Source organism: Triticum urartu, chromosome 7 (assembly GCF_003073215.2).
Source record: "Triticum urartu cultivar G1812 chromosome 7, Tu2.1, whole genome shotgun sequence".
In the NCBI taxonomy this organism is placed as follows: domain Eukaryota; kingdom Viridiplantae; phylum Streptophyta; class Magnoliopsida; order Poales; family Poaceae; genus Triticum; species Triticum urartu.
In genome coordinates, this window is record NC_053028.1 from 631054735 (window position 1) to 631066463 (window position 11729).

The 11729-nt window shown below is 49.7% G+C and overlaps 1 protein-coding gene across 1 annotated transcript; it reads right to left on the reverse strand.

Annotated features, from left to right (window-relative positions):
* Positions 1-3952: 3952 nt before the first annotated feature.
* LOC125524219 lies at positions 3953-6349 on the reverse strand. Its single transcript, XM_048689289.1, has 4 exons — positions 5787-6349; positions 5648-5721; positions 4263-4733; positions 3953-4131 (listed from the first exon to the last, which is right to left on the reverse strand). Exons 1-3 carry the CDS (start codon positions 6117-6119, stop codon positions 4553-4555), a joined length of 588 nt encoding a protein of 195 aa, XP_048545246.1. The 5' UTR covers positions 6120-6349; the 3' UTR covers positions 3953-4131; positions 4263-4552.
* Between the last annotated feature and the right edge of the window lie 5380 nt (positions 6350-11729).

The following is an 11729-nucleotide window of genomic DNA, read 5'->3' on the forward strand; positions in this document are numbered from 1 at the left end:
CACCGTTTTTTTGAAAAACCGTCGGTTTTTTTAGATTCGGTTTTTTTAAATAGATTGGTTTTTCTGGTTTATTTAAATAGCGAGCGTTCGTCCGTTCGTTCGTTCTAGCGAACGTTCGTCGTTTTTCTTTTTCTCGGATTAAATCCGCGATTTTTCTGATCGCGATTCCTGATCCGATTTTCGTTTTAGTATAACTTTTCGCTCGTTTATCGGAATCAGGCGATTCAAGCGCCTAGAGTTTCGTCTCGAAACCCTCTATCCGTTTAACCAACTTAAACAAGATTTTGCTACTGTAAAAATTGCCCTAGATCCAGCTTAGTAGAACGAAGTTGTTTTCTTTCGCCGTTTGACTTTCGTTGCTTCGTTCGATTTGATTTCTTTTGCCAACCGGAGTTCTTAAGTTGAACCTTCTGGTTAGATCTCTTATTTGAGTTTTACCCGTGCATTAGATGAGTACTTATTGTATGCTTGTTTGTTTGTCTGCGATAGAATACCTGGAGTGCGCCGCTTGTTACTTCGAATCGTTAGGTTTCTCGGATCATCAGCAAGGCAAGTAACACTTTGATCATAACTTTTCTACTACCCAGTTTTATTGCATTAGATCAATCCCCACACATTGCATGGTTAGGATCTAATTAAATTGTGGGATGGGAAGTAGATGAGGTAGTACCTATTACCTGTTTATTATCAAACCTTTGGGAGTTACTTCTGTGTTTGCTTATTATGCCATGCTATGCTAGTAGACGTGGATTGGGTGAGTGATATCCATGACAGATGTGAGTTTTGTTAATTAATGGTTTATCTAAGGTGGCAACTTAAACACACATCTGGGTGGATTGAGGCACATGGGTATTCCAGGACTTGCCTGTTTTCTTTTGGACCGCCACCCAGGCTCAAAGGGATCATGAGACTATTCATACTAGAAACTTCCGTGTGCAGCCACAAGCTATTATGGGCTCTAGCATAGTTGACTAAGTTGTGCGAACTCTTACAGTGGTAGACTAGCAGATGTAGGGGACGTAGGTGGTACGGTCTACCCGATCGTAAGGTGCTAGCGCTTCTAAAAGACTATGTCTCGGCCATCCGTCTTCTCAAACACCATGTAGTGCGAGAAACCAAACGGAGGCGATCGAGTCTTGTGGGGAAAAATGCGCAAACCTCTGCAGAGTGTAATAAACTAATCATGATTAGTCGTGTCCCGGGTTATGGACATCTTGAGTATCTAGTACCTGGATTATCATGTGAATCTCAACATGTTACTCTAAATTAATTTTGTTGGGTTATGTTTAATGATGATGATGATGCTTAATTGGGATTGAGAATGCTGTCAACCATTCTCAATGTTTAACAACTACCATGATAGTAATTAAATTTTATTCCTTTGAAGTAGGGAAAAATTGGCTTTACGCAAAACTGTAACCATAGAGCTTTCCACTAGCCAAATATGCATATAGTATAGCTGTTTCATTCTATTACTCTCTATGTGTTACATTGCCAGCATATTCGATGTGCTGACCCGTTTCGGGCTGCAACGTTAATGTTGTAGACTTTTCAGACGACGATTAAGGAGTTTTAGGTCGTGGTCCTATACTCAGTGATGCCGTTGGAGTTGATGGACTCACTTATCTTCCAAGCCTTCCGCTGTTATCGTTATTAGATGGCCTTAAGCCATATTTATTATGATAAGTTCTCTTTTGAGACACTCGATGTAATAAGTGTGTGATTGCTACTCTGCTATAAATCCTCCGAGTACTGTGTGGTGTCAGCATTACTGATCCAGGGATGACACCGGAGCACAGAGATCAGACTGTTTGAGGTCTGGTCGCTACAGATTGTCATCAATTACCAAAACCAAACATGGGGGCACCGCATGTTCTTTCACTTGGCTGTGTAGATTTTAGAACAACGTACCTCAGGTGGAGTACATGTGGTCGGCGTTCCGGCAAAGTTGGAAGATCGTTGTTCCAGCAAAATTTGTAGAACAACGAGACTGGATGCATCCGCAGAGGGGCTTGAGGCCGTCTTTTATGTATCTGACCATCTCACAATAGTATCCTGGATGGAGAGGAATAAGCATTTACCTTTTAATTTGTGGGCTACAGTCTTGGAGGTCAATAAGAATATTTAGAGTTTAAAAAGTATGGTTCAGTACAAATTCTACGAAAGACTACATTGCTACTCATTGGATCACTTATCTGAACAAAACAGACCATAAATATGTGATGTGAAAACATTTACTTTTTGGAAGAAGACATTTCCAATACAATCACTACTGCAAAGAAATCTATGGCGGGAAGGTAGATTGACTGTCTGAAGCAAGTTCACACTTCAGATGATAATGAAACTTAAACGTATATGAATGCTCACGAAACAATTGACCAATCCTCTTCTAACCGATTCAGACAAGTTGTAATAAATCATATTATAGCAACAACGGCAATGAAGGACATGACATCGTCCATATCTAGGGGCTAATCTAGATGGCAGAGAGAAACAAGAGATGTGGGAGGGAAATGGAGAGATGACGTGGAGGGATTGGTCTATAGAGGAAGGGCGACGACACTACCTCACCTCCACCCCCTGTAATTAAAGAGTTGATGTTCTTCTCATAGGCCCAACCGTATCTTCTCAATCATAATACAATGGAAAATGAGAGAAATAAGTAACCAATTAAGCATTAAGAGGAATTTCTACATAGTTCTTTCATTTTGTAAAACATCAAAACTGGGACTATATAAAAAACTGTATAGCGCAAACCATTGCATATATGAAAGAAATGACAACTCTTAATTAGATGATGTCTTCGTGCACCCACGGGACATCCAAGAAGGAAACATAAATAGATGAAGGAATTAGGATTGGACACGCATGTCGTTGTGCCCCGCCACACATGTCATCGAGGGCGCCATCGAACACTCCTGAGACGACATCATGGCTGGAGAGCACTAAAGCACACGGAGACCAGCAAGTCATGTCAAACCCCGTTGAGGGCACTGACGTTGTAGATGGCCTACGTTCCATGGGCAACAAAAATCAGAAAATTAGGAACGACGAACCATTTTTTGCACGAACAACCGAGCAGTTTCTTGCTCTGTAATCGACACAAAAAAGGTTTCTGACAACAAAAAGAATAAATACTACTACCATTCAATTGTGGTTTCTTGCCCTGTAGTACTACCCCATCCAATCCAATCCCCAACGATCAAGAACTCACAACCAAACCTAGGCTACGATGCAATCTTGGCTATTGGAATCGATCACTGAATCCACACAAAGGCCTTTGTACATGGAAGTGAGAGGCGCGCACGGACGAACTCACGAACCTGGTACATGGATTTCGGAAGTTGTTGAATCGGCAACATGAGTCATTGTTGTCGCATATGACTTCGACGGTCGGGGTTTCGTCCACCCAATGGGCCGCCCCACCAGGATGGCGTGCGGTGCCTCCATGCCCGCGACGGCCGCTGGCTGCCACGATCTGAAGGCTGAAGAAGCGCCGCGCCCCTCGGGCTCCTTCCTGGACGCCTTGCACCGCTCCTCCTCGTGCTTGATCCGGATGTAGGACGCCCGCCCCATCTCCTTCCCGCCGCCGCAGACGCCATCTCTCCATTCCTCCGCCGCTTGCCGCTCCAGTTGCTTCAGGAGGTTGGTTCCTCGTGCCTAGGGTAGCAGAGGAGAGGAGGAGTGGCGGGCGGCGGCGATGGGAACAGGGAGGAGTTCTGTGGAGGCTGGGGTGGAGTTGGAGACGTGATGTTTTTTTTTTGCAACCGAAACGTGATGTTGGTTTAAGGGTAACTAGTACAAATGCCTGTGCGTTGCACCGGACGAAAAATGTAATATAACCTGCTCCACGTGCCATTATGCAATATTTTTTTAACTATTTTTTGCGAACGTCAGAAATATGGTTACACTGAGTATTTCTTTTTGTATAATGAAATTTGGACGCCAGAAATAAGACTACATGTCCACTGATCTTCTAAGACTGCTCACTGCACTTGTTGAAAGTTTACAACACATGACAACATATTCGGCAGCAGGGGAAAACAAGTAATGTTGTTATCGAACTACAGGACCATGCTCTGCTCTGTATGAGATTTGGTATGTTTAAGAAAAGTATCTCTCAGCTGCATCCTGGGAAAATGAACAGATATTATCAAGTTGCCATACTAAATTTCTCATGACAGTAACCGATAATTATGCGTAAATTATTTACTAATATTTACAACGGCCATATTCCAGTGATTCATTAAACAGAGAACTACCTTCATCATTAACTTCGGATCCTTCAGGTTTCTCCTGAGCGCTTTAGTGTAATGCTTCACTGCTTCTGGGTATTTTTGCTGCTTAGGGAACTCATTAAACAGAGAACCTCATCATTAACTGCCCCAGACTATTAGGGGGCAAAAAAGCAGTGTTAACAGTATAATTCACGCAGGTTACCTTTCTCTCGCTCCTCATCAGCTTTTTATGGATCATAATACTCTTGTTGCTTGAGCTCCTTCTTTGCTCGTTTAGCATCATTTAGTCTTTTCAGGGTACCTGGGTTTGATGCTCAGTTAGAGCCTTCTGGAATCAATGGCAACATCGTAGTCTTTGGAAGACTTGGCAAGTTTGACAAGAGCAGTTGCTTTCCTTGCCAGTGCCCTTGAGACCATCTTGAAGTTAGCACAGTTAGCATGAAGTTCCCTTCCCCTCTCAACAACCGTATCACAATCCTTAATGCAATCATCATACTGGTATTTGGAGAAACAGAATATTAGCTCTCAAATCACCAGAGGCATAAGTAATTCGAGAGGGCTCCCGATTCCAATAATTAAGTTAAAACATGTGGCAGTGAAAATCATAGCAACACTACTGATTTACGAAATCTGCGGTTCATTCAAGCCCTGTAATATCATACAGAGCAAGTCCAAGCCCCCAAAAGGTAAGAAGGCAGATATATAGAGATAACTTCACTGTTGTTATTAAATATTGATGAATGTGTAAGGATCGCCTCGACGGTGAAATCACTCTAACTACCAGTAGTCTCTATCAAAAAATACTAATGTGTCTCTAAAACGCCCTCGCATGTGCTCCGAGCCACCGCTGCTGATGACGCCTCCTGGCATCATTTTCTCTTAACTCGGTAAAATATGTTTCCAGTTGTACACATATGGTTCCAGCAGTGTGAATAATTTTAAGACAGAATGATAAAAGCACAAGTGCTGCTATATTTAATCCTACAAAAACAATTCAAGACATGTTTGTACTGAATATGTTAAATGCTAATACCAAGAGCATACCAATTCATCAAGAAGGGTGGTGAATTATGAGCAGACAACGCTAGAAAGACAAAGCCTTTAAGATGTCCTTTTGAACATGAGATGCGGATAGTTTGTATTTACTGGATAGGCTGTGCTCCTGCCATTTATACCTAACAAATTATACAAGTTCCCTAGTTGCATCCAATTTTTTTAAATAAAGATGTCAGAGTTAAGTTATTTACAAGGAATACAAATCTGCATCTCAAACTCAAAGGTGCGGCATACAAGATTTTGTTCACTCACAGTAACACAACTTTTACAGAATTCATACAAACAATTGACTGAATGGCACTCTCATTGAACAGGCATTATCAAACACGATCATAAGCACAGAACAAACTCACCTCCATCTATCTCTCTGAACCAGCAAAGACCGCCACTTCCTGCCCCCGTACCACCAGCAACAAAAGTAGCCCGCCTAATGAGACATCACAGCTTGAAAATGTTGGGGATGGATGGTAAACAAGCAGAAATGTTATGTACCTCTGTAGTCTGCGCACCAGCTGCCTCACGAGACCGTGACACCTCACCCTTTGCTTCCATTTCCTGCACCACAACAGCTGTGTCCGTATCCCTGACCAGCACCTCATCGGCCTTCGTCTCTGGTTGATGCGCAGGATGCACCTTGGTTGTGTCCCGGACCACCACCTCCTCGCTCTTCACCTCTGGTTCCGGCACCTCAGGTGCTTCGGACACCAAGACATCCTGCACCACGGCGTGCGCTTCCGTTCTCACATCCACCTTACCCTCTTGTTCCAGGTCAACAACTTCAGGCGGTAAAGCATCAACCATGATCTCCTTCCCGGCCTCGCCCATGCTGCCGTCATCAACGTCCTCGATGGCACGCTCGACCGGCACCTCCGACGTGCCCCCCTTCTTCCCCTTCTTCTCCTCCTCGGCCCAGCATGGAGGCCTGCGTCGTCGAAGCTCCAGATCAAGGTTTTGTGGAGGAACACGCCCCGGCTCCCAGCGGCCGCGAGGGCCTCCAGCGGCGTGGGATAGGGCCAGCGTCCTGCGGAGGTCGAGGGTCACCAGCCTTACCAGCTCCGGAACCACCCCTCCCCCTTGGCGATCTCCTTTGTCACACAGCCGACAGCTCACCGCAGCTTGTGCATATACTCAAACACCTTGTCTGCGTCCCTGGCCTTCACGCCGACCTCAAGGAGCGGGGCGAGCTCGAGCTCTTCCGGCGATGCAGCGGAGGCCGCCATGTGGGCCTCGACCGCGTAGGCCTTGCCAGCCTCTCCGGCGCGCTGGAACGCAGCAAGCACGGGGCTGTAGGACCGGAGGCGCGGCACGAGGCCGTACTTCTGCCGCATGGAGGAGACGAGCCTGAAGGCTTTGTAGGCGCCCTCGGCGTCTGCAGCGACGACGCAGGTGAGCGAGGTGATGGTGGCCTCGGACGGGGGCGCCCTGGCCTCTAGCATGCCGGCGAACACGCGCCGCGCGGCGGCGGCCGGGTGGACGGGGAAGACGGTGCCGTCCACGGAGGCCAGCAGGTGGAGGAGCTGATTGTACTGGTGCGCAGCGAGGCGGAGGTCGGGCACCGCGTCCGGGCCGGAGACGGCCGCGTCGAAGGTTGCCATGGCGGCCGCGGCGTCCCCGCGGCGGGTGCAGTCGGTGAGCGTGCGCCCCTTCCAGCCGGTGGATAAGATGAAGAAAGGAGCGCAAAATGCAGGGGTTAATTTGCAAAATCGAAACATTTTTGCAGATCCACTTATGTAGGGACTGCGGGTTGAATACAGAAAACAGTAGGGGCTTTTTTGAAAAACTGACACGACGGTGAACCCGGAGACTCAATCCGTGCTTTATTATTAAGGAGAGAGGAGAGATGAGGTCCTGAGTGGATTAGTGGACATGCATGGAGACCGTACGTTGCTGGCAGACTGGCAGAACATTTAATCTCGTATGTTCGTTTGGATGGCAGACCACCGAAGTAATATGGGCTCTTAGATACAATTAAGTGGGTTAAATCTAAGGGTTCTGATTTTCTTGTGTACACTAAGTTTGGTGGATTTAGAATAATTGATATTTACTTTTTTAATAGTAGTATAGAAAATGACAATGTTGCGGCCGTCACTGTTCAGATCAAGTGAGGCCCACGGACTCCATGTAGATTTTTAATGGTGAAAAAAATTCAATTAAAATTGAATTGAAGTCAACATCAAAGTGCAAGAAGCGTATGATTATTATTTTTCCCTTGTAACACTACTAGTTTGGCCTCGTGATAGTAGTTCAAATAATCTGTACTATTAAAGCCGTATCTGGTCGTCATTGGTACCCAACATCCCACCACCGATCGAATGAGTACCCCTTAGGGCATCTCCAGCCGGCCCCCCAGGATACCCTCCACGAGCATTTTTTGAACGTCGACGCTTAATTTTTCTCTCAGCCAGGACCCCAAGAACTTAAATAGCGCCGGATTTGGCCGAAGTTACGCCCGGTGGTCCCGATCCAAACCCAAAAAGCCGGGAGGCACTTGGGGGCGCCGGCGCTCCTTTTTGCATGCAAAACCCCCACATGTCGGCCTCTCTCCTCACTCTCTCTCCTCTTTTTTCTGCTAGGCCCACCTGTGCATGTGGGAATCTTTCCCTCGCCCAGCCCCGCCTTCTTCGTCCCGCCCCGCCGAGCTCGCCGCCCCGCCTGCTCCGCCCGCGCGCTCGCCTTCGCCCCCGCAGCCTCCCCCGCCGGCTCGCGCTCGCGCCCTCCTCTGCTCCGCCAGGTCGCCTCCCCCGCCTCGCGCTTGCCCCCTCCGCCAGGTCGCCTCCCCCGCCGTGCTCTGGCTCGCGCTCTCGCGGCTGTGTTGCTTGCTTCGGGTGGAAGGCTTTGCTTGGACTGCGTGGCGCCGCGGCATGGGTGGGCGCCCGACTCCGCCCCCGCAGCATGCCGGAGCTGCGACAGCTCGTCCGCCGGCGTGTGGCTGTGGCGTGGCCGGGCCGGAGCTCGCTGCGTGTGGCCATGGCGTGTGGGCGGGCGGGCGGACGGGCGGGCGCTGCCTGGGCGAACGGGCGCGGCTGTGGGCTCGATCGTCCTCGCCCTCGTCGTCAGGAGAGCAACAAGGAGGAGGACGACCAGTGGACGCTCTTCATCGATCTGCCGGTGCTGGAGGCCGCCACCGCCGGCTTCTCCGACGGCAACCTGCTCGGCCGCGGCGGCTTTAGCCCCGTCTACAAGGCAAGCGACCAGCAACCTCCTCCTCCTCCTTGTTGCTCACGCCGTCGTCCTCGCGCGGTGCCTCGGCGACGCCGTCGTCGGGAAGGAGCAGGAGACAGTGGAGGACGCCATGATGAGGTAGGGCGCAGCTGTGGCCTGGACGGCGCGGCGCGGGCGGGACGCGTCTACTACACCCGCCGGCCACCGCGTCCTGGGCGCCCGCCCCGTCCCCGTGCAGCCCGCTGACGGGGCGCGTCGAGGCGGCGAGCAGCGGGCACGGCCTGGACGGGCGCGGCCGCGGTCAAGATGCTCGATGAAATGCTGCTGCCTCCGTGGGAGCCCAGCGCTGCTCGTGCTCATGTCCGTGTGGTCTTCCGCCAAGCCTCCGTCGACGCTCGCGCTCCTCCGCTGGCTGGAGGTCGTCGACGCCGCCGCGGTCAAGGTGCTCGACGAAATGACGCTCCGATTGTGGGAGTCCAACGCTGCTCGTGGGGAGGCAACGAGTGGAAGTGGTTTGGCCCCCAAGGCCTAAGTTCTCGCCGGCAGCCCCCCAGGAGGCGAAAAAAGGTGCCTCCTGGGGGGCAAACGGCTGGAGATGCCCTTAGTATCCCCTCATTACAAAAAAAATACATTTCCATAATAATACGTGTTTGTCACAATATGTCACATTTTCTGTCATGCATATACATCCATGACGATTTTATAAAAGAATTAAGATAGTCATACATGTGTTGTAGAAGCGTTTCATGACAATACCAAAATTGTCATCAAAGAAGTTTCCACTTCCATGACGATAAATGACGCGTCATGGAAGTGTTCCATGGCAATACCAAAATTATCATCATGGAAGGATAACCAGCACGTCGCATCCACTGTAACGGGTCGCTGTTAAGCTATCAGGTGGCAAGGAGGAGGAGATGGTGAACGCCCGGAGGCCGGAGTGCGCCCGTCTCGCCGGCGCACGCCCACTGAGTACGTATTCAAGCCAGACATTGCGTTCCCGCCCTTCGCCTCCGGCGCCGTTGCGGAGATGGCCGACGACCGGAGTGGCCCCGCCTCACCAGCGCGACCCGGTCGACCATGTCACATGTTTTTCTCATCCGGCGATCGATGCTTGGGTCGTTGGGCCGCGGGGAAGCAGAGGGGGCGGCTGGCCATGATTGCAGAGGCTGAGCTCGGCGGCCATGGAGCTGTTAGAGCTTGTGCACCGGATATGCGGGCAAACCTTCATATTTACGATACACAGGTTAAAAAAACCGCATCCAACTCCCGTAAAAAATCATATTCAGTAAAAAAATACAGGTTTCCATATATTAGAGCATCCATCGGTCATATATGGAGGATTCGGGCCGTTTTCTAGGATACCGTAAAACCGGTCAACGCCGGAGCAGGGGGTTGGCAACGCCGCGCGCGAGCAACGAGCAGGCGAAGGAGTTCGGCAGTGGTTGGCCGGAGTGTCGCCGGAGTAGGCAGTGGGCCGGAGCAGGCGACAGACCGGAATGACGCCGTTCTGGCCAGCTAGAGTTCGAGTTCATCCATGCGTGCTTCCCAGGGAAGAAGAAGTGTGAGGAAAAGAGAAGAAGAAAAAACTTTTAGAATATGGGTTTGCACGGAGACAGGGGGCGAGCAGGGGCCTGGGCCCCCTATCGATCGACGAGACACGAAGCACGGCGTGTTGATTAGTGATGTGATTTCACGTAAACAAGTACTTGGCCCCCTTATCTTAACGTGAATTTTGAAAGAAGGAAATACAATGATTGTTCTTGTTTGTATATTTTAAATTTCCATATGAATTTTTTTAGTACCATGGCATTTCATGTCATATTTTGCAGTAGTTTGATTATCAACTTCATTATTGACCTTTTAGCTATAGCTAGACAATGCCTCCGGCTGATAAATAAGTGTGTGTCTAGGCAAAGTGAAATATGAATGATATTTGGATACAAAACTATTGGGTACTTTTGTGATGCAAAAAAAATTGGCTTCACCGACGTCGTTTCCCCCCCCCCCCCCCCCCCGAATGTCCAAATCCCTGACTCCGCCCCTGTTTACGGCGCTCCTCCATGTTGGCGTGCAGCGACAGTTAGCAAAGCTGCCATGGCATCTAGCTCTAGCAACGAAGGTCCGCGCAGGGTTCGCCGTGGTCGTCCTCATCCATCTTTTCCGCCAGCCGGCCACCACCGCCCAGCCTGATGACGTCCATGCGGCTATGCTCGACCGGCGGCTACAAGACTGGCTTACCGCCGTTCCATGCTTGACTCGGGGTTAGCAAAATGGGATAGGAGAAGAAGAGTAGGTACACGAGATTAAAATATACAGAAGTTTTGCTTTTGTTTTGGCAGTAAAAGGTATGCGTGGAGAGAAAAATATTGTAACCGTTGGATGAATATTTGGTGGACGGGGAGCACAGATGGGAGCACCGAACGGGAGCAGGCAAGCCCCGTCCCATCTTGTCATTGAGGTCGCTTGCGCCGAAGTTCTGTTCCGCAGACGCAACTCGATAAGAAATAGTAGGTGGGAAGATGAGAAGTCCATCGCTGCACGCAGCAGCAGCTGCACGCACCGCATCCACGGCTGGCACAGCGTCACGATTAGGATCAGCCGGAAGTGCTACTTCAAGTATAGTGCACCGCCGACGAGCGTTACGTTTCGTATTTGTTGTATTCGTATTCGTTGTACTACGCATTGACAGCCGGACTGACGGGTCTGCTACAAGCACTGCACATGTGCAGGCGAGAGGACAGAATAACGTAAACGCTTTACCCAACAGCATGTATTTAAGGCCCATGCACCAGTTGTGGACAGTACCGATCGTTTTGCACGCTCTCCTTCAAACACGCACACAAGCACCTCGAGCTGCCTCGATGCCGCCGTGCCGGTGCCGCGATGTCCCAGAGCTCATCTTCCGCTCGTCGTCTCCGGACACCTCCGACCCCGCTGCCATTGATCTTGTGCTCGAGGTGTGCCATGACGAGGACTAAATGGTTTGTCTCCGCGACAGACCGAAACCCCGGCGTTCGTTTTTACAAGTGCCCGAACCAGGGAGTAAGTCTGTTTTTTGAACACCCATCCATAGATGTTGCCGTTTCTGCTGTTGCTTTGCGTTTTCTTGTTCATCATTCAGTTTTGGAACTGACGCAGGACGGAGCTGCACACCACAGACTCGTCAATTTTCTGATAGGCCCGTACAACATACGACCTGCTCCCATCGCCACTTGCTCAAGAAAGTAGGCACTTATCATAATTTGCACTGACAGAAAAAGGTTCAACCAA

Coding starts and splice junctions, on each gene's coding strand:
- LOC125524219 (XM_048689289.1), bottom strand. CDS start 6,119: ATGGGCGAGGCCGGGAAGGAGATCATGGTTGATGCTTTACCGCCTGAA. Junction 5,722..5,786: donor CTGGTGCGCAGACTACAGAG/GTACATAACATT, acceptor ATGTCTCATTAG/GCGGGCTACTTTTGTTGCTG. Junction 4,734..5,647: donor GTTCAGAGAGATAGATGGAG/GTGAGTTTGTTC, acceptor TCCAAATACCAG/TATGATGATTGCATTAAGGA.